General features: G+C 38.7%; 1 protein-coding gene and 1 non-coding gene across 2 annotated transcripts in view; one reads left to right on the top strand and one right to left on the bottom strand.

Moving 5' to 3' along the window:
- Positions 1–9275: 9275 nt before the first annotated feature.
- The window catches only part of FBP2 (fructose-bisphosphatase 2), a 59871-nt gene continuing 41938 nt past the window's right edge, over positions 9276–27208 (bottom strand). Inside the window, exons 5-7 of the mRNA XM_053656431.1 lie at positions 26884–27021; positions 13600–13719; positions 9276–9675 (exon numbers count right to left, since the gene is read on the bottom strand). Of these exons, the coding sequence (XP_053512406.1) occupies positions 9481–9675; positions 13600–13719; positions 26884–27021 (453 nt within the window). The 3' untranslated portion in view covers positions 9276–9480. The remainder of the gene's footprint in view (positions 9676–13599; positions 13720–26883; positions 27022–27208) is intronic.
- On the top strand, positions 19735–19935 carry LOC119040370 (small nucleolar RNA SNORA73 family). Its single transcript, XR_005080841.2, has one exon. It is a non-coding gene; the product is annotated as a small nucleolar RNA SNORA73 family (small nucleolar RNA).

Below are 27208 nucleotides of genomic sequence, written 5' to 3'. Positions count from 1 at the left end.
GTGCCCAGCTGGACCCTTACTGCGGGCTTCCCTCATAAGTCCTTCAATTTATAACCTTTTTAAATGAAATGACAAATGTGTTTAGAGTGAAAGTCTACAGGTTCTGTGATAGTACTAAACAAGTGTGCTCACAAAAAAAATTTGAGGGCTTTTGAACTGAATCCTTTTTGCTGATTGGGACCTATGTTAAAACATCTGGATTGATGTAACTCCCAACTGTGTCCCAGTCATTGCCTTGTGGAAGAGACATTCCCAACCTCAAATAGGAGCAGGTGTAACTAGGGAGAGGGAGGTCCTGGGAACACCAGGAGGAAGAGAAATCTGATGTGAACCTAGAGGAGCCAGTCAATCAGACAGAATAAAAAGGTGAGTCTCTGAGCAGACTTATGGTCAGAATCCTTGAGAAAAGAGAAACCGAATTTAGAGAAAGTAGGAAGTGAGTGAGCTGAGGTGAGGAAGATGAGGCTGGGTCCACATGTGGGATTGCAGTTCACAGGGGAACCACTGGAGAGTGCAGGGTAAAAACTGTACTGCTTATCTCTTACTGTAAAACAAACATCTAGAAATGTACCAACTTGAAAAAACAGTCTTTCCCGTTTCCTAACTGGGCTTACCTATGTGGTTTTCCACTGAAAGTCTCTAATGGGTGCTGCAATCTGCAAGTTTGACTGGGCTCATATGCAAGCAAACTCATTCACGTGACTCTCCTAGATGCTGGTGTGACCTGGGCATTCAGCCTGGGCTGCTGACCACAGTACCTACATGGGCCTCTCCCTGGCTAGGGATCTCACAGCATGAAGATGCATTCTGAGAAGAGTGTACCTAGAGACAGTGTGCCCAGTGAGGACCTACAGGGCATCTTATGACTTTGTCTCAGTCCCAAGTGAAGTCTCTGCTGCTGTGTCATATTTGGAGGATGTCACTGGAGGGCCCAGGTTCTTGGAAAGGGGGCTGAGAGGACATTACCTGATTGGAAAAGGTGAGGTCACTTAACAGCACGTGACATGGAATATATGGTTGTGACCATCTTTGAAAGATATAAACTTTTACATTTTGTCTTTGAAAAATCCACTAGAAGGGATTTCTTGGTGACTGTCATCCTGCTTCACCATAACAGGCCAGCTCAGGTGCTGTCCGTGAAATCCTGGAATCCAGACTCAGACTGAGAAATTGCCTAGGTGCTGATATGAACAAGAGAAAGTGTGAAGACATCTCAGATTTCTAAATGATTAAACACATAATAAGTTTTTGTAATTTTTAAAGACATGTTTAAACTTGGGTATAGTTTCAAACTAAATGATGTCTAAATAATTAAACACATATTAGAAGTTCCTATAACTTTCAAACACATGGTATTAACTTAAACTTGTGAAAAGTTCCAAGCTACGCCAATCATATTTTTAAAATAAGCCAATGAGCATAAATTGAATAAAGATGAAAAAAGTTAAATTACATGAAAGTCTTATCTGAAACATAAATTTAATATCAGAGGCTGGAAGAGGCAACAATAGACTCAGGCCCGGCAGCCCTCAGAGGGAATATTGCCCAGCAGACACTCTGGTTTGGAATTCTAGCCTCTAGACTCTCATAATTAAGCATATGAGTTTGTGGTAATATGGAATGTCAGCCCTGGGTTAGTAATGTACCTATTTCTGTACAGCTGGCCTCACGTTCTACTCAGCAACCCAGAGGGCACAACAGGACTCATCCAGTCAAGGCCAGTTGGACAAGTTAGACTTGGTGAACATCCATGCAGGACAAGAAATCTGTCATCTTTAAATGGTTTTCAGCCACTCATTACGTGCATCGAGGCCAACTTTTATTATCACAAGTTTTCTTTTAGTTTCTTAGGATTCATTGAGCTCAACAAAATGCTATAGTCCACAAGGGAATCAACTAAGATGGGAGAAATCTAAGAGATAGGAGAATTCAGCATGGCTTAGCCTGGTTATCACTAGAGCAGTGAATTTAGAAATGTGCCAAATAGAAAAAAGACACAAGAAGGTTTGGGAATCTTTTGCCTCCTCACATGTCCTCTCTCATCTAAGTCTAGCATGGCTGGGGTCAGTACCAGAAATAATACCTTGTAGAAAGACATTCTCACACACTTAAAACATGCATTGCTTCTTTGTTTTAACTTGGTGATAATTAATGTGTTCTTTACTCTCTGGTACCTCTTTCACGGGATGACATGAATTGTTTTCTGTTTTTCTTTGTGAAGGAGAAAAGATTGTAATAAATATATGAAGGAAACATAGAAAATAATGGAAATAAGACTGAATATTACATATGCTCCTCAAAAAGTATTTGTGACCCAAGATGGCCTACCTTGCAACAGGGAATATTGCTGCTCTTTTGGACACTGAAGTTCTGATCTCTGACAATAAGTCCTCTGCTGAGATCACTGCCTCTGAGATTTTGTGCTCATTCCCCTGGGCTTCTTTTGGATTTTTGGAGCTCAGCTGTATGAAGGTAGTAATGCCAGTCTGCACTTCCTCCCTTACCACCATCATTCTCTCTGGAAGTCTTGGGAGCCTTTGTCACATGGTTATCCTACTGTCCTGGGTTTCAGTCTAACTTTCAAAAGATAGCTGCCTGGTGGTGAGCTTCATTTCACAACAGAAACCTTGTGCCTGAGAACCTCCTTTGTTAAGGAATAGACCAGAAAACACAGTCTCTGGTAGAGTTCAACATTTCCTTGCTGGGAACCTTCATTTATCTTCTTCCCATTCACTTTCTGAGCTATCGAATATAGGCCAGGTCATTCCTGAGAGGTGGTGAGAGTGACATCATGGAGGAAGGATGCCTAAATACTTGAATACAGTACTTTTTTAATGTTTGAAATAGTATTTTACTTAAACTGTCTTTGTAGGTGTTTTCTGTCCCCTTCCCTATAAGCTTTCCCCTAGGTGTGTACAAGGCTCATCCCCTCCATTTGAAAGTGGCTGAAATGTCACCCTCTCCATTAACTAAAATTAGAACAAATTCCCCTGGCACTGTTCTCCCATCCCCTGATTTATTTTTCCCTATAGTATTCATACCATCTGACATACTATTTCATTTTATTTGTTGGTGTTATTTATTGTGTCTCTGCACACATCAGCACTGAATCTGTACAGAGATCAAGGAGTTTTATTTTGTTCACCTCTCCATCCTCAGCACTAAGAACAGTGCTAAGGACCTGGCAAACCATAGGCACACAATAAAATCTGTTGTCCAAATGAAATGACACACCTGAGTTATGTATGAATACATTGTCATAGTTTTGAGTCAAGCACTGGAAGTAAAGCAAATACCCCTTTTGGTACTCTACCTCCCCAGAACATTCCCCTTCCTCAGGGGAGTAACCATAACTATTAATTCAGAACATTAATAGTCCTCTTTAATTTGTCTTTACCAAGAAAAACCACATGTAGTTTTGTTGTGTGTTTTTAAAATTTTTTTACAAAGATGGCATTCCATCATATCTATTTGCAAAATGCCCCTTTCACCTACCATGATAGCTTGGTCATTATCCTTGTTTGTACTTCAGAGTAGGCTATGGTGCCCAGTTCTTTAGTCAGACACTATTCTAGAGGTTGCTGTGAAGTTACTGTGTAGAAATTATTAACATTCATGATCAGTTGACTTTAAGTAAAGAAGGAAACTGGATGCCCAAATGAAAAAGAATGAAACTTCACCACTATTTTACACCACACACAAAAATTAACTCAAGTGAATCATCAAGGAGGCTACCATCTTTTCAGATGTTTATTGACTCTGATTTCTTTTCTGCAAATTGCAGTTTTATATCTTTAGTTTCTTTCTCTACAGATAGTTTGTCTTTTCCCTCTTAATATATATGATTGTCGATATTCATTTTTTGTTATATATGTTACAAATATTTCCATCTAAGCTATCAGTTGTCTTTTAACTTTGTGGAGTGTTATTTTTATTTTAGTGTAACCACATACCTTTTACTTAGTGTCTTTTGGTCCAATTTAAGGTCATAGTGTCCTCATTATATTTCTGTAATACCTTTATATTTTTATGCTTTATATTCAATTCTGGAATTCATTTGCTGTATGTTTTGGGGATATAATCTTATTTTTTCTCAAATGACTAGCTAATTATTCATACACCAGACATTCTTCTCCCACTAATTTGAAAGAGCGTGTTTCCTTCTTATTTTTAAAAAGCATCTATTAAAATGATCATATGGTTTTTCTTTTTTGAAGTGTGAATGAGTCTGCTTTCCATTTGCTAAAGCCCATCTGCCCAAAATATAATGGAAACCAGTGAATAGTCCCACCTTCCCCAACTGGGAATATATACCTGTACAGTGTACATTTGAGAAATGATTGAAAATGGAAAGAACAATGGGTTCTTTCCATACTGGGAAGCCAGTCAGGAGAAAATGAGAAACCTAGACAAAAAGGATTCTTAGCTCACTTTGGACAGGGAGCATAATCATTGGTCTTTCTAGACCCTGACTATGGAAGCACCAGTCCCTCAGGCACTGTTGCCTTCATCTTCCTGACATCTTTGATACATAGCCTCTGAGAATGGAATGAGAGTCCCATGCTCTTCCCTATTTCCCTGTTCTGGAATTTGATGTGAAGAAACCCAGAGCCTCAGCTTGAAAAAGAATGCATATGAATGGTGAATAGATCTTCCCTCAGCATCCACTATCATTCTTCAAAGCAACATACACCATGATTGAAAGTTCTGTCTCTCAGCTCCAAGAAAACCTTCTCCTCCTGGCTCTCTAGTCTTTACACTATGTGCTGTAAACTCAGCAAATCAAGGTATTCATAAGAGATTTTGAAGTGAATATTTCAGTTTGAATCTCTGAGATATATATTTCAAATGGAGTGTCTAACAAAGTATCTAATCAGTAGCCCATTGATTAGAATAAAGAATGTTGCCCTGGCTGGTGTGACTCAGTGGATTGGGCATGGTTCTGCAAACCAAAGGGTCACCAGTTTGATTCTCTGGGCTCATGCCTGGGTTGGGGGTCCAGTCCCCAGTAGGGGGTACATGAGAAACAACCACACATTGATGTTTTTCTCCCTTTCTCCCACCCTCCCCTTTGTCTAAAAAATAAATAAATAAAACATTTTTTTAAAAGAATAAGAATTCTTCATATGAAAAATTCTTTTTCAAAAGATTTTATTTCTTTACATTGAGAAAGAGACAGGGAGGGAAGGAGAAGGACAGGAAGAAAAACATAAATGTGTGGTTGCCTCTCGTATACCCCCCACCAGGGACCTGGCCTGCAACCCAGGCGTGTGCCCTGACAGGGAGTCAAACCAGTGACCCTTTGGTTCACAGGCCTGCGCTCAATCCACTGAGCTACACCATACACCAGCCAGAGCTGGGAAAAAAATTTCTTTGTTTCTTTTTGGGAAGATAAAAATTTTTTTGATTCATGTATTTTTTTACTTATGTATTAAAAGTTGTCTACCTCCGTCACTGCAGCCAAGCCATAGTGGACTGAAGAACGATGTTGAGTCCTGAATTAGAATCAAGTGGGAATCTCCTTTAAGTTTTATGAACCACCCTGCCCAAAGCTCAACTGGAAAAGGAGAGCCTTACTTTCTCCCATAGCTTCTCCTATCTCCCCTCCTCCACAGTGCTGCCTTTTGCCTTAACCTAATGCATTATTTTAAAGGATTTTCTAATGTGAATCATTTTTAAATTTAAGTTATATTTTATTATCTATGCTATTACAGTTGTCCCAATTTTCCCCCTTTGACCCTGTCCACCCAGACCCTCCCCACTCTCTCAAGTAATCCCCACACAGTTGTCCATGCTCATGGGTCTTGTATATATATATATATTCTTTGCTTCCTATATTTTCTATGCTGTACTTTACATCCCCATGACTATTCTGTATCAACCAATTTATACTTCTTAATCCCAACACATTTTTTGTCCCTCCTTCTGGCCCCCCTCCCATCTGGCAACCATCAACATATTCTCTGTATGTATAAGTCTGTTACTGTTCTGCATGTTCCTTTATTCCTTTATTTTGTTTTTAGATTCAATTATTGATAGATATGTTTTTATTGTCATTTTATTATTCATAGTTTTTTATCTTTTTAAAGACCCTTTAACATTTCATATAATACTTCTTTGGTGGTGATAAACTCCTTTAGCTTTTTCCTATCCAGGAAGCTCTTTATCTGTCCTTACTCTACATGTTAGCCTTGCTGGGTAGAGTATTCTTGGTTGTAGGTCCTTACTTTTCATCACTTTGAATATTTCATACCAATCTCTTCTGGCCTGCAAAGTTTCTGTTGAGAAATAAGCTGAAAGTCTTATGGGAGCTCCTTGTAGGTAACTAACTACATTTTTCTTGCTGCTTTTAAGATTCTCTCTTTGTCTTTAAGCTTTGGCATTTAAATTATGAGGTATCTTTTTGTGGACCTCTTTGGATTCATCTTGTTTAGGACTGTCTGCATTTCCTGGACTTGTATGTCTATTTCCTTCACCAAGATAAGGAAGATTTCTGTCATTATTTTTTCAAATAGGTTTTCAAGTTCTTGCTCCCTTTTATCCTTCTGGCACTCCCATATCGTGAATGTTTGTACACTTGAAGTTATTTGGGAGGCTCCTTACACTATCCTTATTTTTGGACACTTTCTCCTTTTTACTGTTCTGATTGGGTGTTTTTTTACTTTCTTATATTCCAAATCACTGATTTGATTCTGGGCTTCATCTGATCTACTGTTGATTCCCTGTAAATTGTTCTTCATTTCAGTTAATGTATTTTTCATTTTTGACTAATTTTCTATGGTTTTCATGTTCCTTTTAATGCTGTTGAAGTTCTCTCTGCGTTCATCTTCTCTTCAGTTCATTGAGTATCTTTATAACAAGTATTTTGAACTTTGTATCTAACAAATTGCTTGTCTCCATTTTGTTTAGTTCTTTTTCCTGGAGTTTTGTTCTGTTCTTTCATTTGAGCCAGGTTTCTTTGTCTCCTTATTTTTGCAGCCTTCCTATGTTTGTTTCTATGTATTTTATAGACCTACTACAACTCCTTAGCATGGTAGTGTAGCCTAATGTAGTAGGTGTCTTGTAGGACCCAGTGGCACAGTCTCCCCTATTATCCAACCTGGGTACTTGAGGTGTGCTCATTATGTGAGCTGTATACACACTCCTCTTGTAGTTGATCTTTGATTGATGTTGACAGGTCAATGGGAGGAATTTACCCAGGCCAATCAGCTGCAAGGACTATCTGTGACCACTTACCACCAACTTCTGACCACCATGGAAGATCAGCTACACAGGGGCCACTCCACAGAGCAGAATTTATTTCAGCAGGGCTTTGGTGCCCACTGAGTCTGTTCTTTTAGTGTGTTGCTTGTAGAAGTAGTTGGATGGTAGTACTCTGACATGGTCTGTGCAGGGATGTGTCCATGCAGCTGTTCATGAGATCTGCAGGCTCTGAGTCCACCAGGGAGGTGTACACCAAGGTCAGCCAATACTTGTGAGCCCCTGGCATAGACTACAGAGTGATCTGCAGTTGGCTGCTACTTGTGCTAGGCCTGGAAGTACATAAGTGAGGCCACACTGTAAACCAAGGCCAACTGCTGCTAGTGCTGGGCTTGTGGCCACTTAGAGTTATTGGTATCTCTCTGAGAGACCAGAGTCACCGAGGGATTTACCCCATCTGGTGGACATTTAGCCAGATATCGATTGTTTGAGAGAATTTAGGAAAATCTGAAGATGAGGCAAGATAAGACTTTCATATAGAAAAGCCACTGAAAACAGCTTTATTGGCCCCAAAAGATGGGTGGGGAAGATCCTCAGGGAATCACTGGGGTGGGGCAAACTGTGTCATTCAGGTTGATGGAGTCTCAGCTATGGTGCCTACCTGCTGGCTCTGTGGCTCTGTGCAAGGGAGGACTCAGAAAAGGAACAATGGCCTCTGCTAGCACTTCTGTCTTAGAGAAAGCTGTCCCACAGGTCTCTTCTTGATAACAGACACTTCAGCTCCTCCCTGTATGCCTCAAGCGCCTTTCAGGCTGCTGCCTCAGTGCTAAAGCTCAGAGGGAGTGAGTCTGAGTAAGTCCATACATGGGCTCTGTAAGAGGAACTGCCTGTGACTCCAGAAGCCTCTGTCTTTCACAGCCTCAATCCTCACCGGTTTTTACAGCTAGACATTATAGAGACTTATTTTTCTGGCACTGGAACCCTTAGCTGGGGGGCCTGGTGTGGGGCCGAGACCCCTCACTCCAGAAATACCTCTTCCATTTTTTATTTGTCATGTGTGGTTGTGGGAGCAGCCTGTTCTGTATCTCTGCCCCTCCTACCAGTCTTGATATGGTTTCTTCTTTAATTCCACAGTTGTGGTACTTCTTTACAGCTCAATTTGTGCCAGTTCTGAATAACCATTGGTTTGTAGCTTAGTTGTAATTTTGATGCTGTCATGCAAGGAAGTGAGTTGTGTTTACCTATGCCACCATTTTACAAAAAATTCTCTAATGTGAATCATTCTTGATTTTCTAAATTAAACTTGACATTATCCTGATGTATCTTTGTTTTAAATACTTCTGGATTTGATTTACCAATACTTCATTAACAATTTTTGACCTCAAAGTTTCTATATCTATATCTATATCTATATCTATATCTATATCTATATCTATCTCAAGTCTTGTTAAAACAAGCTGAGATTTTTTGATGCATATACCACTTTATCCCAAATTTGACATAATATGGACAAATGAAGAGTCATTCAACCAGTGCACTCTGGTTAAGCCCTAGGATTGATTAAAATATTTCTCCCCAAAACAAAAATACAAAGTCAATAGGTTGAGAAAAGTAGGTGTTAATTTTAAATATTAACTTTGCTTAGTATGTTGTTGCTTTCTCAGTAGGTAACCTCATTTTTCCATTTCAACTTTTACCAGTCATCCAACTTATTGCTCCCCCCAAAAGTTCAATATCCAATTTTAGAATTTAAAAGCCATGAGATTTCTAACTTGAACTTATTCAAAATAATGCAAGAACTCTGCTAAGAAATTAAGGGAGCCATTTAAATATATACATAAAGTATGCATATATTCAGTACACATACTTATTTTAAGAAAGAAAATCAATCACTACAGTATAAGACACTAAGTTCAAATTTTAAGTCAAGCAGACAAATTCATAACTGATCTCTATACTTTTTGACCTAAGTAGATAGCTACTGATTACTTGAACTGACAGACTTAGAATTACAACTCTTTTTGCCACTGTTCATGACAAAAGACAAATCAAAATTGTTCTTTTCACATGTGGATTTTTATTTTTAGCCATTTACACTGGCCACAAAGTTGCATCTGGCCTTTAGACTTGTCATGAGTGATTTGCTGCTGCTTTTCTGCTTGTGATTGGGTGGATGGTCCTTTTGTCACTCCTCACTACTGTTTCTGCTTATCATTCATTTAGGGTCCTTAACACACAAGGTACGAGACAAAATGAATAGGGTTTGCATGTTCTGACTCACTACCTGCCTGCCTGGTGTTTTTGTATACAGGTGAGATATTCCTGCACATCATCCGGGGACCCCAGAATTAGGGGCACTCGTTGGTGAATGGCCTCAGGCTTCACATCTAGCACAGGCTGGGTGCCTGTGGTTGCCAAGCCTCCCGCCTGCTCAATGATGTAGGCCACAGGATTGCACTCATACAGGAGCCGGAGCTGCAGAGAAAGTCAGGCAGACAAACTTTGTAAGTTGCCAAAAATCTCAAGCCATGCCTCTGAAGCTCGATGAGAAGTTCCTGCTGGAATTCTGTCTTATTAAAAAGAATAGGCTTGTGCACCTCAGAAGAGAGGGCTGACCTGGATCTAGACCTTCCAGGAGGCTGGGCATATCAGCTGCTGAGCACCTCTAGTCAGTAAACTGCTTGACTTATGACCTCAATGATACACCTGCCTCTTCACTGGGGAGGATGAATTCTTGGTACCCTTTTCTGAATGGTTTCATAATGAGGTAAATGACTATGTAGTCCTGGTTAGGAGACACCATTTGTGAGAAGTCAAGCTTGGTGAGATTGGAAGGTCACCTCAGATCTGGGTTGTCTCTCAGGATGACAACAGTGTCCTAGATAGTGGAAAGGAACTCCATGTCTCAAGTGTCAAGTTGGCTACATAGTTTGCTGGTATTGACATTGCCTATTTTTTGGCTCTTTAGACTAAGTTAACTCCCATTGCTTATAGTCCATAGCATCCTGCACTTTCACTTTCATAAGAGTTGCAGCAGTGAGGTTCATTTGACATCTGACTTCCTCCTTAGGTACCCTCCCTTGTGGGCATTTATCTTGGTTGGTCACTGTGGCATCTCCATTCCCTGACACAAAGAAACTGTCCAAACAAGGCTACGACATGCCTTGCACGAGGGCTCCCAATAGAGGGCAGAAATAGGGAGTAAAATCAGCCCATGCCCTGCTTGCCAAACTGTGCACATGAACGTCGGGCTGAGCTTCTTCTGATCATAGTACTTGTTACCTTTTTTAATAGGCACTATGAGAACCATGAAATGGGTGGGAATAAATGTCCTTTTTGGGACTATTTCTGTGATTATGTTGTGGCTTCTTCCCCAGACTGCCCCCCACCACACACATCATATTACATCATATCACATCAGATTCAAGGTTACATTTTAGCTGCACTCTCTGACTAAATGATCACACTATCTTCTTATTCCTTTCCCCATAGGTGCAAAATCCGTATTTTTTTAAATTCTCTAATCAGTTTAGAAAGTGGTTTACTTGGGTCTGTACAGACTTTTCCTTTTTTTTTCTCCAGATCCATTTTGAAGACATGTTGAAACTACTTGGAGAAACAGTCATATCTTGTGCTGATTTTTAATTTCTTGATATTTCATGGAGAAGAATAAAGTACCTCTAGTCTAAGTTGGGAAGCCAGGCACTCAGGAGAGAGTAAGCAAAGACTCCAGGGCATTTACTTACCATTCTGGTAAAACAGTTTGCAATGCCCTAACCCTAGACCTCCTGACTTTAGAATTGTGGGCAGCCTGGCAGGGACACAGAGAAGCCCCAATGCATGTGGACACACTTGAGTCAACTAGTTTGGTCCCTGATCATCCACAGGAGGGACACTGGAGGCCATGCTTTCCTGGACTAGCCACCAGAAAGATTCTTACCTGGCAACTTGAAGAGCTTGGCTCTTTCTTCTGCTTACCCTGATCCCGGAGGTGTGAGGGCAGGGGTTTTGTGGTGTCAAGCAATAAAGTATCAGGTTGTAACCAACTGACCTTTCTTTGTACCATGTTGATTCAGACACTTCAAAAATAATATAAAAAATAAACACAGCATTCTCAGATAGCTTGTCTTGGATCCAAGGTTTGACCTAACCTTAAAATCTCATTGTTGCAGTAAATTCACCTTAAAACACAATGCCAAGGTGTTCGTGGTGCCTTGGCTTGTAGGCCGTGTGATCTATTTTTTTCCCCCTGCGGTTAAAATTTACATGCTGCTCCAGAGACAAGCACACACAGGAAAAGAGTCAAACAACCCCTCCCTCCCCAATACTCCCCCATACACATGTAGTCACAGAAACCATCATAGTTAAAACATAGAGGCCAGGAAACGATGGTACTTTAAATATTTGTAGTGATTATGATGTGGTTAATATAGGTCTATATACAGAATTATATTTCCTTATGAAAACATTTATATAATTATTTATGGGTATTTTCTGACAACTTTTAAATCATTTTAATAATTAGTAATAATCAGTCTCTATGTTCTTTCTGTTGGAACTGAATAGGTGGTAAGAGCGGTTCTATTTAAGAGTTTCCTCATCTTTTTATGTATACTTTTCTGTACAATAGGTTCATATACATGAGCTTAACACTCATGTGAAGAGAAATGCCTGATATGCCAATCTGCATATTAAAAATCTTCTCTACGCTCTCATGTGCTGTTAGATTTCTCATCATGGCTTTGAATCAGCCATTCCAAAAATTCAAATCTCCCACCCCAATATACACACACACACACACACACACACACACACACACACACACAGGGGTGGGGTGCTGGTGGTTGGTGTATTAGAAAACATGGCAATTCTTTATTTTGACTTGCCTACTTATCCATGATTTCTGTGATTGGCTAAATATCAAACACCTTTCCATGGAAGGGTGTATTCAAGATTGATACATTTGGATCATAAGACTCCTACTTGATAATACCAGTATTTTCAGTTTTGTGTCATAAAATGACACAAGACCTTCAGAATCTACCTTTCCAGAAATATTGAATGAGTTCAGAGTTGAAGTTCTTTTATTTTGTATTCATATATGTTTTATTTTCACCACCCCTGGATCTCTCTAATAATCTCTGCTACTTGTTTAGCTCTGAGATTTTTATCTTTTATTCAAAACATTTCATACATAGCTCATATGTATTCCGTATCTGACATTCCTAATATCTGAAATTCTTATAATTTAAGTGTATTATTTGTTGTTCTCTGTCACTCATACTATCTCACTTCCATATGTATTTGTGATTTTTCATAGAAACTAATTTTTGCTTGCTCTTTAATTTTGAGAATCCTGTCAGTGGAAGTTGGGGATAATTTTATATTAAAAATTTTTGTTTCTGCTTCTGCCAAAGGCCGGAGAGAACCACTAACCCTTACTCTCTTGAGCTTACTTTGAGGGTCTCAGCTTAATGTGAGAGGCTCAGGTTTAGCTCCCTCATCTTTATAGCAGTCCAAGGCTTGCCATCCTGACCACACAATTAAAATGCTTGGGGAAGTGGCCCACAAGGAACTCTGGTTCTCACTTTGCTTACTCCACAGCTAGTTCATGATTTCTTTTCCCCTTTTTGGGAGTCAGGGAACAGACTCAGAAATTTTTCCTATTTACTGTGAGTCCTGAGATGCTTTTTAAAGTATATGTTATACAGGATTTACTTTTTTGCAATACAAGGGAGTCCCTTGATATCCTGTTTACTATAATGCAAGTACCAAAAGTCTATATAATTTGATATCATGCTTTTAAAATTCTTTTTTAAGCCTTTATCTATGCTAGTAAACATTTATTATAAGCATAATATCTATGGTTCCAAAATAGTCTATTGCTTTGTTACATCACTTTTTAATTATCCATCTTTCTATCAGATATTTAGAATATTTTCTTTTTTTTATTTGAAACCTTCTAGAGGATTGTGGATGGACTTCAGGACATCTGTGAATCCCCTGAACACATATGTGATGTATGTCTACACACCTTTTTCTGGGAAATGGGTCTATAAGTTTCATTAGATTCAGCACACAATCAGTTGGTGCTGAAACTAAAAGTCAGACATAGCATGTGGAAAGTGGGAGATAAACACAGCTGACTCATGGAGAATAATGGGCATGAGGCCAAAGGAAGGGAAGGCCAGAGAAATAACCAATGATAGCTTTAGCCTTCCCCTCCAAACCTACAACAGCCTCAAAATTTACTAATGGAAAATGTATTTTCTCTTCTACCTGCCCAATCATAGAGAGACATACCAAGGACAAGGCAGTAGCTGAAAAACAGACATGAACAGAAAGAAAACTCCAACTGGCTCCCTGACCAAATGCAGCCAGTGGACAAAGGATGATTACCTTGCCCTTCGGACTTTTCTGGTTCGCTGGGTACAGGAAAATCCCTCCGTAGACCAGGGTGCGGTGCACATCAGCCACCATGGAGCCCACGTACCTGGCCCCATATGGAGTACCGCCATCCTAGTTAGCAAAGAAGGAAGAGACAAAATGTAGTGAGTTCTGCAATTAGCCAGCACCAGCTCAGGGTTACATATCCAGTTGTGGCCTCTGAGTTCCAGGGGTTTAGGAATTAAAAAACATCGTATAATTAAGCATTTCGTTCATTAGGAACTCCCATACCATGACCAGTGATTAAACTCATTAAATATAGGACTACTTAGAGTAAGACACTATATCCCAAAATAATCTCTGAGAGCAACTGTCAAAAAAAGGGAAATATATACTGAAGCAGAATATGCCATGTCTAAATATGCTAATTTGGCATATTATTTTTATTTTATTTTTAAGTACATTTTATTAATTATGCTATCACAGTTTTCCCCATTTTTTTATTCCCTTTATCCCCACTCCACCCTGCACCATCCACCCTCCAGCATTCCCACCACCCCCTTAATTCATGTCCATGGTCTGTATATATAAGTTCTTTGGCTTCTCTGTTCCCTATACTATTCTTAACTTCCTTCCATATAGTTTATGCCGACTAATTATGCTTCTTATTTCCTGTACCTTTCCCTCCCAGTTCTTCCCTTCCCCCTTCCCACTGATAACCCTCCATGTGATCTCCATTTCTCTGGTTCTGTTTCTGTTCTAGTTGTTTGCTTAGCTTTTGTTTTTGTATTTCACGTTCAGTTTTGATGGGTTTGTTATAATTCTACTGTTCATAGTTTTTTATCTTCTTCTGTTCCTTAGATAAGTTCATTTAACATTTCATATAATACAGACTTGGTGATAATAAACTGTAGGAGAATGTTGTACTTGAGTGTGAAATTGTTATGTTACAGAATTACATGCTTTTGATTAAAAAAAAAGATTTTGTAATAAAAAGGGGGCATTACTTCTGCTGGACACTGTAGTGAAAAAAACTTTTTTCAGCCTCTGTCTCTGGAAGCCAAGGGCTGGCAGCAGGTTTTGGGGAGAGAGCTGGGTTATCAGCTCCCTCCCTACCCAGCTGGGTGCAGTTTGAAAAACTCCAGGAGAGAGCTGTTTGCTTAAAGTGTCAGAGGGAGGAATGGGCATGAGGAAGCAAACCAGAGGGCTTTGATCACCTGATAGAGTCTGTGGTTGCCAGCTTGGGAGAATTGAGAGTCGCCTTTGTGTTCCCCCATAGCACTGGGAAAAGTTTGCACCCAAGCCTGCAGGACCAGGGAAGCTTGGCCAGGAGCATGCGCCCACACCACAGCCCAGGACTGTGAATCCTGGAGAAAGTCTGCTCTCAGTGGGGCGCTGGGGAGAGGCACCAGACCAGATCTTGGGAGAGCACTCATGAGACTAGCTGAGTTCACCCAGAAGGGAGAAAGGCCACAACAATGCCCCTCAGACTGCTGCAACTAGTGTGACCAGAAAAAACAGTTTGACCAGCTAAAAAACAACAAGGGTTTTTGTTTTTTGTTGTTGTTATTTTTCAAATAATCTTGTATTTTTTAACTTTATTATTGTTTTATCTTTCAACACTTTTACCCTCTCTCTTCTTGTTTCTTCCTTTATTCCTTCTTTCTTTCTTTCCAAACCTACCATTTTTCCCTCCCTTCTGCTGCCTTTTATTTTTCTTTTCACCCCCCCACCCTTAAGTGAGACAAAAAACTTGGAACTCCGAAAGACCAGAGTTGGACTCAAAGAGGGGGCATCCCAACAGTAGAGACAGAGAGACAAAATTCACTTTGCTATAACAGAAAAACTACACTTTACTGCATATTTGAATTTTTTCATAATTTTTTCATTATTCTTACATATTTTATTTTAATAGTACCTTTTTATTCCTCCTCTTTCTTTATAGTCTTCTTTACTTTGGCTGGATATATTGTATCACTTGACAGGTTTTCCCTGTCCCCTCAATCATAGCGTGTTGCTAATTTATTGTCCTTTACTTCCCCTTGCCCAGTTAGCACACTATTGAAAGGCCAATACTCCCTAATCTTGGTATATCATAGATTCTGTCATATGATTGTTGCTCTAATATTATTGTAAATAATAGCTGTTACATACTATTGAAAATACTACACAACACCCACACCCCAGATCTTAGCCTACTTCATTGTTGCCTGAACTATAATACTGTAGTGGTTAACTCTATTCTCTCTCACACTATACCTATTTACCATCCTTTATTCTCACCTCACATCAGAATCTGACCTCCCCCAACCTTACTCCTTAGTAGATCCAAATCACAAACATTCCCTCCCCAACAAGAGCCTTATCTTCTTTCGATCCTTTCTAAAAAGTGGCAAGTTGGGTTGAAGATTATGGGTATCACTATACAAAGCCAGGAGATCTCCCATCTCTTCTCTACTGGCTGCTACTGTAAATATCATAGAATACTCTCATGCTGTCATAAACCATTTTGCCTTCCCCTCCAACTGATCACACAAAAAAAGAGTAGGTGGAAGCAGTGATGAACACCAGGATACCCAAGGGAAGAGGAAACCCAAAAGAGAATGGCAAGAAATATTTCAAGTAATGAGAACCAGAGGCCATCAAGCAAGGTTACTTTATCCAGCAAGGCTCTCAATCAAGATAGAAGGGCAAATAAACAGCTTCTAAGACAAAAGAAGTCTAAAAGAATACACCTCCACCAAACAAGCTCTGCAACAAACACTAAAAGGTCTGCTTTAAGTAAAGAAAGGAAAAGAGAGAGACAATGAGAAGCACAGGTATAAATATGACAATGAATAAGTACCTATCAATAATAACCTTAAACATAAATGAATTAAATGCTCCAATCAAAAGACATAGAATAGCTAAATGCATAAGAAGTCATGACCAACACATTTGCTGCCTACAAGAGACCTACCTCAGGACAAAAGACCGACACAGACTAAAAGTGAAGGGCTGGAAACAAATTTTCCAAGCAAACGACCAGGGGAAAAAAGCTGGGGTAGCACTACTCATATCAGACAAAATAGTCTTCAAGAAAAGGGCCATAAAGAGAGACCCAGAAGGTCACTTCATAATACTCAAAGGAAGCATCCACCAAGAAGACATGAACATTATAAGTATATATGCACCCAACATAGGAGCACCCGAAATATATAAAAAAAAAATCTTAGATGACTTCAAGAAAGATATTGACAGCAACACAATTATAGTTGGGGATTTTAACACCCCACTGTCAAAAATGGACAGATCTTCCAAACAAAATATCAACAAAGATATTCTGAAATTGAACAATGTCCTAGATGAAATGGACTTAACTGATATATATAGAACCCTTCATCCCCAAAAAAAGCTAAATACACATTCTTTTCAAGTGCGCATGGAATATTTTCAAAGATAGACCAAATAATAGGACACAAAGCAAGCCTCAACTAATTTAAGAAAATTGAAATCATTCCCAGCATTTTCTTCGATCACAAGGAACTGAAACTAGAAACCAACCCCAAGAGAAAAGACCCAAAACATTCAAAATCATGGAGATTGAATAGCATGCTATTAAACAAAAAAATGGGTCAAGAATAAAATTAGGGAAGAAATCAAAACGTTTCTGGAAACAAATGAAAATAAACTCACAACAACCCAAAACTTATGGGACACAGCAAAGGCAGTCCTGAGAGGGAAGTTCATAGCAATACAGGCCTACCTAATAAAGATAGAAACATTTCAAACAAACAACCTTACCCTAGGCCTACAATAACTTGAGGAACAACAACAAAGACAGCCCAGAGCAAGTAGAAGGAAGAAAATAACCAAGATCAGAGTAGAATTAAATGACATAGAGACTAAAAGCACAATTCTTAGGATCAATGAATCCAGGAGCTGGTTTTTTGAAAAGATAAACAAAATAAACAAGCCTTTAAGTAGGCTCATGAAGAAAAGAAGAGAGAGAACTCAAATAAACACAATCAGAAATGAAAGAGAAGTGATTACAACTGACATTACAGAAATACAAAGGATTGTAAGAAATTAATGTAAAGAACTATATGCCAAGATATTTGAAAACCTAGGTGAAATGGACACATTTCTAGAAAAATATAATCTTCCAAAACTCAATGAAGAAGGAGCAAAAAGCCTGAACAGACCAATAACAGCTGATGAAATTGAAGCAGTAATAAAAAATCCCCTGAAGCACAAGAGCCCTGGACCAGATGGTTTCACAGGAGAATTCTAAAAAGCATTTAAGGAAGAGCTAACCCCTATCCTTCACAGACTATTCCAAAAAATCCAAAATGATGGAAGACTCCCTAATTTTTTTATGAAGCCAGCATCATCCTAATTCCAAAACCAGACAAAAACACAACAAAGAAAGATAATTTCAGGCCTATATGGCTGATGAACATAGACGCTAAAATCCTCAACAAAATATTGGCAAACCACATCCAACAATACACTAAAAAGATCATACACCATAATCAAGTGGGATTCATCCCAGGGATGCAAGGCTTATTCAATATTTGCAAATCAGTAAATGTAATACATCACATAAACAAAAGCAAAGACAAAAATCACATGATCATATCAATAGATGTGAAAAAAGCTTTTTATAAGGTACAACATCCATTTATGATAAAAACACTCAGCAAAGTGGGAATAGAGGGAGCATTCCTCAACATAATAAAGGCCATATATGAGAGACCTACAGCCAACATCATACTCAATGGGAAAAAACTTAGAGCTTTACCACTAAGCTCAGGAACAAGACAAGGTTGTCCACTTTCACCACTTCTATTCAATATAGTATTGGAAGTTTTAGCCACAGTGATCAGACAAGAAAAGAAATAAATGGCATCCAAATCAGAAAGGAGGAAATAAAACTGTCACTGCTTGCAGACGACATAATAGTGTACATGGAAAATTCTATAGACTCTACCCCAAAAATGCTCAACCTAATAAATGAATTTGTCAAAACAGCAGGATACAAAGTCAATATTTAGAAATCAAGGCATTTTTGTATACCAACAATGAAACAGCAGAAGCAGAAATCAAGAAAAAATATCCCATTTGATATAGCAAAAACAAAAATAAAATATCTGGGAATAAACCTAACCAAGAAGGTAAGAGACCCGTATGCAGAAAACTACATAACACTGAAGAAAGAAATCAAGGAAGACACAAACAAAGGGAAACATATACCATGTTCATGGATCAGAAGAATTAACATCATAAAAATGTCCATACTACACAAAGCAATTTACACATTCAATGCCATACCTATTAAAGTACCAATGACATACTTCACAGACATAGAACAAACACTTCAAAAATGTATATGGAACCATGAATGTCCCCAAATAGCAGCTACAATTTTGAGAAAGAAGAACAAAGTAGGAGGGATCACAATACCTTATACCAAACTGTATTACAAGGCCACTCTAATCAAAACAGCCTAGTGCTGGCATAAAAACAGTCACATAGACCAATGGAAAAGAACAGAGAGCCCAGAAATAAACCCAAATCTCTATGGACAATTAAAATTCAACAAAGGGGACAGCAACATAAAATGGACTAATAATAGCCTCTTCAACAAATGGTGTTGGGAGAACTGGACAGCTACATGCAAAAACATGAAACTCAAGCACCAACTTACACCACACACCAAAATAAGTTCAAGGTGGATAAAAGACTTAAATATAAGCCATGACACCATGAAAGTCCTAGAAGAGAACATTGGCAAGAAAATTTCAGATATTTGACACTGCAACTTTTTTACTGATGTGTTCCTAGAGCAAGGGACATAAAGGAAAGAATAAACAAATGGGACCTCATCAATTAAAAAGCTTCTGCACAGCTAAAGAAAACAGTATTAAAATAGAAAGACAACCAACTGTATGGGAAAACATATTTGCCAATGATACCTCAGACAAGGGTTTAATCTCCAAAATATACAAAGAACTTACACAACTCCACTCTAACAAGACAAGCAACCCAATTAAAAAGTGGGCAACAGACTTGAATAGATATTTCTCCAACAAGGACATATAGAAGATCCAGAGACATGTGAAAAGATGCTCAATATCACTAGCTATCAGAGAGATGCAAATTAAAACTACAATGATCCGGGAGGTCACTCTCCCTGGTCTCTGTCTAGGTGGTGTAGGGGAGCATAGGGCTCTGCCCTGTGATGTACAGTCTCTTTCCACAATGCTGGAGAGAAAGCCGGGCCTTGAGTCTGTGCCTGCATATTCCTACAGCTTCTCAGAGTCCTTTGGACAATGACCGAGGAGACAAACCATGCAGGAAACATCTCTAGAGAAAAAAAAAACCACAATGAGATACCACTTTACACCAGTCAGAATGGCAATCATAAACAAAGCAACAAACAACAAGTGTTGGTGAGGTTGTGGAGAAAAGGGGACCCTAATCCATTGTTGGTAGGATTGCAGGCTGGTACAACCATTATGGAAAACAGTATGGAATTTTCTCAGAAAAATAAAAATGGACCTGCCTTTTGATCCAGCAATTCCACTGCTGGGATTATATCCTAAGAACCCTAAAACACCAATCCAAAAGAACCTATGCACCCCAATGTTCATAGCAGCACAATTTACAATAGCCAAGAGCTGGTAGCAGCCTAGGTGCTCATTAGTAAATGAATGAATAAAAAAATTATGGCACATATACACAATGGAATTCTATGCAGCAGAAAGAAAGAGAAAGCTCCTACCCTTTTCAACAGCATGGATGAAACTGGAAAGCATTATGCTGAGTGAAATAAGCCAGGTGGTGAAAGACAAATACCGTATGATCTAACCTGTAACAGGAAGCTAAATAACAAAACAGACAAGCAACCAAAATATAACCAAAGACACTGAAGTAGAGAACAGGGGGACAGTGACCAGAGGGAAGAGGGGAGGAAATTTCAGGGGAAAAAAGGGAAGGATTTACAGGAACTAGTATAAAGGACACATGGACAACAACTAAGGGGGTGGAAATGGGAGGGAGGTGGGGATCACTGGGTGGGTGGACTAGGGTGGGAGTAAAAGACAGAAAACAGTACTTGACCAATAATTAAATAAAAAATATTTTTAAAGGGAAGAGATAGAAATAATGTATAAAATCTATTTTTTTCCTGAGAATTTGGCTGCTGTGTGTAGAACAAAGAGTGGTTAACTAAGGCGACACAGGAAGGAAGGGAGTGTTGTTCGTTATTCTATTTTTAATGAGAGACACTTAAGTGTATTTATAGACCAAGGAAAGGAGACATAAAGGCAGACTTAGAAAGAAAATACAGGAAAGGGATGTTAAAAGTTTGAGAGTAGTGCATCCTCACTCGTTGGTTTGGCTCTCTCTGTCTCATAAACAACATTCCTATGTATATTATATTTGCTTTCAGACTTCTATTCTGATCAGTGCTCTGATGCTCTGACTGTTCATGTGCCAATGCCACATTGTTATAGTTATTGAGGCTTTATAGTATCTGGTAGAACCACAATTTTCACCTCATTATCTTTACCCCCTTAATATTTTCTTGTATTACCTATTTTTGTTTGTTCATTTTTAGTATAAACTTGAGAATTAGTTTGCCTGGTCGAAAAAAACTTCATATCCTCTATTGAGAAATATTAACTTTTAATTGATCCATTCAATTCACATGGGTTACTCTTTCCCACTCTCAAACTAGATGACACCTCAAACCTTACTTTTAAAGTTCTGTTAACAGTAGGAAAATAATGATGAAGAAACATCCTTGAGATGAGAGGCAGTAAAATGGAAAGAGTAGTCATGGAAGTTAGAGGAGAAGAAAAATCCAACACGATGGCAGTGATCAATAATTCCAAATGCTCAGAGGGAATGAATAATATATAGTCAGAAAAGTTTTAGTGAACTTGACCACAAGGAACTCATAATTAACCTTGATAAGAACAGTTCCCATGAAGTTGTAGGGGCAAAGGCCCAATTTTAGAGGACCGAATAGTAGAAAAGGAGTTCAAAACAATGAATCATTTATGTGTGTGTGAGTGTGTGCATCTGTGAATGTGAATGTGTTGATTGCAATGTATTGGAGAGGATTTTGACATCGGCTGGAGCTGCAAAAGTATGTGGAAGGCAGAATTTTAGGATGAAAAAGATGTATATTCATAGGCTGAGGGAGAGTAACTAGTAGAGAGCAAAAGGATGAAAATACAGAAGAAAGATGGAGCAAGGATGAAGAGATGGAACCAACAGCACAGGCAGGAAGATGAACCTTGAACCTGAAGTCATTTAAAAAGGAAGAGATTGTCATCTGTTTGCAGGTGTGAGATGGAGAGCCGATGGGATATGTTTTCCCTGTCAGATAGAACCAAGGTCAAATACAAGATGCCGAGGGGCATGAACAGACTGGTAAACATGGTGACTGCAATTGTAGTGCCACCATCTGCTTGGATGAATATATTCTTCAGTGCATGAATTGATGTGAAGGGTCAACTGGAGATTAATTCAGGGTCAGAAGAATGTTGAAGGATAAGGAGGTAAGCAAGTAGAGGAGGCAGGTAGATTGATATGGTTAATAATATAAGTTAGGCTATTGGGGTGTCGCTAAGGTCAGAAGAGGAACAGAAGACAAGGATAAAAGAACACTGACAATATGTGGGACAAAAAGGAAGAATCAAGGGACATGACGAACTCCCATATCATGGCTGGGGACATAGCAGTATACTATGAACCAAACATTTTTGTCCCTCCAAAACTCATGTGTTAAAATCCTAAACCCAATGCTACGATTATAGAAAGTGAGGACTTTGGGAGATGATTAGGTCATGAGGGTGGAACCCTCTTAAATGGCGTGTCTTCTAAAAAAAACCCCAAGAGCTCCTTCACCTTTTTTACCACATGAGAATGCAATGTGAAGATGGCTGTCCATGAATCAGGAAGAGAGTTCTCACCAAACATCAAATCTGCCAGCACTTTTATCTTGGGCTTCTAGTCTCAAGAACTGTGAGAAATAAATTTCTGCTGTTTATAAGCTTCCCAGTCTCTGGGTATTTCATTATTACAGTACAAATAATGAAAATAGAGTATAAGATATATGAAAACTTAGGGGGTTGTTTGAAGAGTAAACATGAAAGTCTACAGTTTCATAATTCAGCAATTCCTAAGAACTGATAATCCCTAGGATTTAGGTATAGAAACACCTAGATGAACTGAATGGGGATGAATACACCTGGAGTTAAGGCACTAAATGAACCAGCTACTGAATGGACCCATGGACTCTTAAATAACTCCAGATGTTGGCAGAAGTCAGAGTGCAGAGAGATACTGAGTTACATGTCATAGTTTTGATGAAAGTCATAAAGAGGCCACATTGCATAACAATGCTTTCAAACTAAAAAGAATACATTTTATAACAATATACAGTGTTCAGCCAAACACATACATGGCTGAAATAAATGTTTTTCAAAAATAATTATTTTACTTACTATTTTTTATTCTATTCTATTCTCATCATTCCATTCTGTTTCATTCAGTTCAGTTCTGTTCTATTTCATCTAAAAATAAATGCCAGTTACAACTCCCTATACTTTCGTGCCCAGTACTGTGTTGCACAGCATACATGGGCTCTGGATCCAGGCCATCTAGATTTTAATCCTGGTTCTTTTAATTATTAGTAAGATCACCTGAGATAAGTTACTTGACTGTTCACTTGGAACAGCATCTGACACAATATACACTAGCTACTATTATCCACGTGAAGTAAAAGTATGCAATCAGCATTAGCAAAAGCTGCTATTGTCGGGGACAGAGATAGCAAAGGAGGATGCTCTCGCTGATATGGCAGAGAGGAAAGGGATCAGCCGTACCACTTCCCACATACTGGGGTGTATGTGGTGTATGAGACAATGGCATCCAGAACACACAGATCCCAAGGGGAAGCAATGACCTCAGGAGCAATCAGGAATGAGAGGAACACTCTGCCTGCTCATACCAGAGCAGAGCTTCCAGAAGGCAAAGATTTTGGAGAGAAAGGAGACTTCTTTGTCAAAATGGAATGATTCCTTTGGGGGGGAGGGTTCAAAAGTGAGGATTTATTTTAAAACAAAAAAAAAATAGAAAAAGAAATCACAATATATTACAAAAATTTTAAAGCTATACTATATTAAATTATGGTAAACGATATAAAATCTCCCCAAAATGCTATTTTTATTAAGTAACTACCAGGTAAACTTTTTCTACTTAACTTTTTTTTTGGTCTCATTCTTGTTGGCCTCTTCAAAATATAGTTTTGTAATAATTTCTATAAAAAGAATTGCTGCTCAGAAACACATTATCATTGCACATATTCACACAATGCAGAGAAAATGAGGAACCCTATAACCTCAACTACCAGAAACCACTATTAACACAATGGCACATTCTTTGGAGACATTTTATGCATATATAGATACTATATACATAAATTTGTGTGCATAAATACATACATACATATATGTGTATAGTTATTACAGGAAATACTCCATTTCTTTCACTGAATATTTTATGAACATTTTCACTATCAATATATGAAGAAGAACTTACCTTTCTAATGGATGCGCAGGCATGTAGCATAGGAGTCACTGGGACATTGTGAATGCCCACAATATATTAATTCACCCTGATGAACTGATACTTCAGTTGTTGTCATAAACAATGTTGCAATGAGATATTCTTGTGCATTTATCTCTTTCATTTGACCTGTGAGTTTCCTAGGACAAATTCCTAGAGTAATTTAGGATAAACTGCTGAGTCAAAAGGTATGGATGTTTAAATTTAAAATCATATTGCCAGATTGCTCTCCAAAAAGATTGTGATGTTTGTTTTTCTTAACAATTTATGAGAGTGCTTATTTTCTCACATCACTGAACACTAGTCATCTTTTTAAGTCTTTGGCAATATCCCATATATAAAACTGATCTTGGATTTTTAAGTTGCATTTTTTTAGTACCTTCCCACATGCTGATAGGACATCTATGTGCCTTCTGTGACTTGCATGATTTTCTATTTAGGACTTGCTTATCCTTGTGTCCTTGTGTTATGACTTATAAGGGTCCTCAGGTAGTCACATTATTCACCTGTTGTTAGTCACATGTATAGTAATTACTTTTTTCTTCAGTTTACAACTTTCCCTTCAAAAAGATTTATGGAGAGTTTTTTTTTGGCAAAAGAGTTTATTTTTTACAGGTAAACTATGCATTTTCCCTTAGGTTCTAAAGAAGGCACTTTTTAGCTTAGAATTGGAATGACTATGAAACAATCTCTAAGACTGGGAACTTATAAATCACTTTGAGTTAATCAGCCTCACAATTTATATCCTTTAGTTTTGCCCTCAAGACATCTGATGGGTTTGTGTGTTATAGTAAATACTACTTCACAAAGGAGAAACACAGGAAATTGTACTTTTGAGATTTTCACTTAAAAACCACCCAGAAACATATGAAAGGATTCTCAGTGCCACTAGCCATCAGAGAGATGCAAATTAAAACCACAATGACATATAATTTTACACCAGTCAGAATAGCCATCATAAACAAATCAACAAACAAGTGTTGGAGAGGATGTAGAGAAAAGGGATCCCCAGTATTGGTGGGAATGAAGACTGGTGCAGATGCTGTGGAAAACAGTATGTAATTTCCTCTGAAAACTAAAAATGTAATGGCCTTTTGACCTGGGAATTCCACTCCTAGGATTATACCCCAAGAACCCTGAAACACCAATCCAAAAGAACCTATGTACCCCAATGTTTATAGCAGCACAATTTACAATAGCCAAGAGCTGGTAGCAGCGAAGGTGCTCATTAGTAAATGAATGAATCAAAAAACTATGGTACATTTACACAATGGAATTCTATGCAGCAGAAAGAAAGAAGGTGCTTCCACTCTTTGTGACCACATGGATGGAACAGGAGAGCATTATGATAAGTCAGGGGTGTCAAACTCATTTTCACCAGGGACCGTATCAGCCTGGTGGTCACCTTCAAAGAGCCAAATGCAATTTTAGGACTGTATAAATGTACCTACTCCTTAACAGTTAAATAAGAGCTCAGCACAGCTGCCAGGTAGAAACAAGGTGCCAGGCTGGATAAAGCAAGGTGGAAGGCCAGATTTGCCAATGGGCCTTGTGTTTGCCACCTGTATGCTAAGTGAAATAAGCCAGGCAGTGAAAGACAAATACCCTATGATCTAACTTGTAAGTGGAACCTAATCAACAAAACAAGCAAGCAAGCAAAATAGAACCATAGACATTGAAATAAACAACAAACTGACAGTAACCGGAGGGGAAGGTGGGGGATAACAGGGGAAAGAAAGGGAAGGGTCGTCAAGGAACATGTATAAAGGACCCATGGACAAAGCCAAGTAGGGGGTAGGATTGAGGGTGGGGCAAGGGAAAGTGGTGGTGGGAGAAGGAGACAACTGTTCTTGAACAACAATAAAAAATAAAGGGGAAAAAAGAAAAAGAGAAGTAAACTCTTCAAAGCTCAGTTTGAGGCAGAAAAGCCAGGCCCTTGCATCCCATTGAATGAGTGTCACCTGGTCCCATGCAATCCCTTTGAGGAGCATCTGGGGGCAGCCAGGTTGGCATTCTATTCCACTATGTGAAAAGGGACCTCCCTTATCACACCCCCCATTTAGTGGGAGGGAGTCCCACTTAGAAACAACCTTTTGTTCTACTCCCAGTTTAGGCCAGATTTCACACTTGATCTGGAAATTTTTCAACCATGTTCCCATTCCTGCCTTAAAAGCTCTCTCTGTATGGTGGATATGCTTAATAGATTGTTTGGGCTGTATTAATAGCCTCATGAAGTCTAGAACTTGGTGATCACATTGAGAATCAAAAACTAAAACTTGGGGTAAACACAAGGCATAAATTAGAGCATATGAATGAGACTTTCCAATATAATTATTCCCTCTAAAAAGCAAATATAACTCAGTGACCAGAATCTATACAGGTAGTAGCCCAGAAAACAAATGACTTGAGAAAGGTTCTGGTCTGAACCTCTGAATTCTAAAAATATGGGCTCATAAACAATTCCTCCTGAAAAAACTCAACTGGGGAGTATTATCATTAATAGATAAACTTTAGCTATAAAAGGTATTATTTGCTTATAAAGGCAGAGTCTGCCACACCCGTACCAATCAGAGCCACAAACAGTAGCACCAACCTCTTGTCCAGGCCTTCAGAGCCACCGTGGAAACAGGAACCTGCTGAGATAGCGTTCTGCCATAGGTTTCCTTCACTTACCTCAGGAAATTTCTTCTTCTGCACATATTCCGTAGTGGCAGCATCAAAATACTTGGCATAGCCTTCATTGAGACTGTAAATCTTTCCTTTCTTTTTAATTTTGACCTCTTTTTCCACCAGAATGAACTCACCAAGAGCCTAAAAAGTTGAACAAAAATACCAGTTAGAAGAGAGATGCTAGAAGCCAACAGCACACTCCCCAAGATTTAGAAAACATTAAAATATGTGGTCATCCTGGCAGGACCCAGGGGGGTTCCAGGTCCTCCAGAAGCCTGCCAGTGATATTTTTTTTTGAGTTACATAAAGAGCGGTGACAATATTGAGT

This window comes from Artibeus jamaicensis, unplaced genomic scaffold (genome assembly GCF_021234435.1).
Source record: "Artibeus jamaicensis isolate MK-2021 breed Jamaican fruit bat unplaced genomic scaffold, CSHL_Jam_final scaffold_1964, whole genome shotgun sequence".
NCBI classification, from domain to species: Eukaryota; Metazoa; Chordata; class Mammalia; order Chiroptera; family Phyllostomidae; genus Artibeus; species Artibeus jamaicensis.
This window is presented reverse-complemented; position numbering and strand designations above follow the sequence as displayed.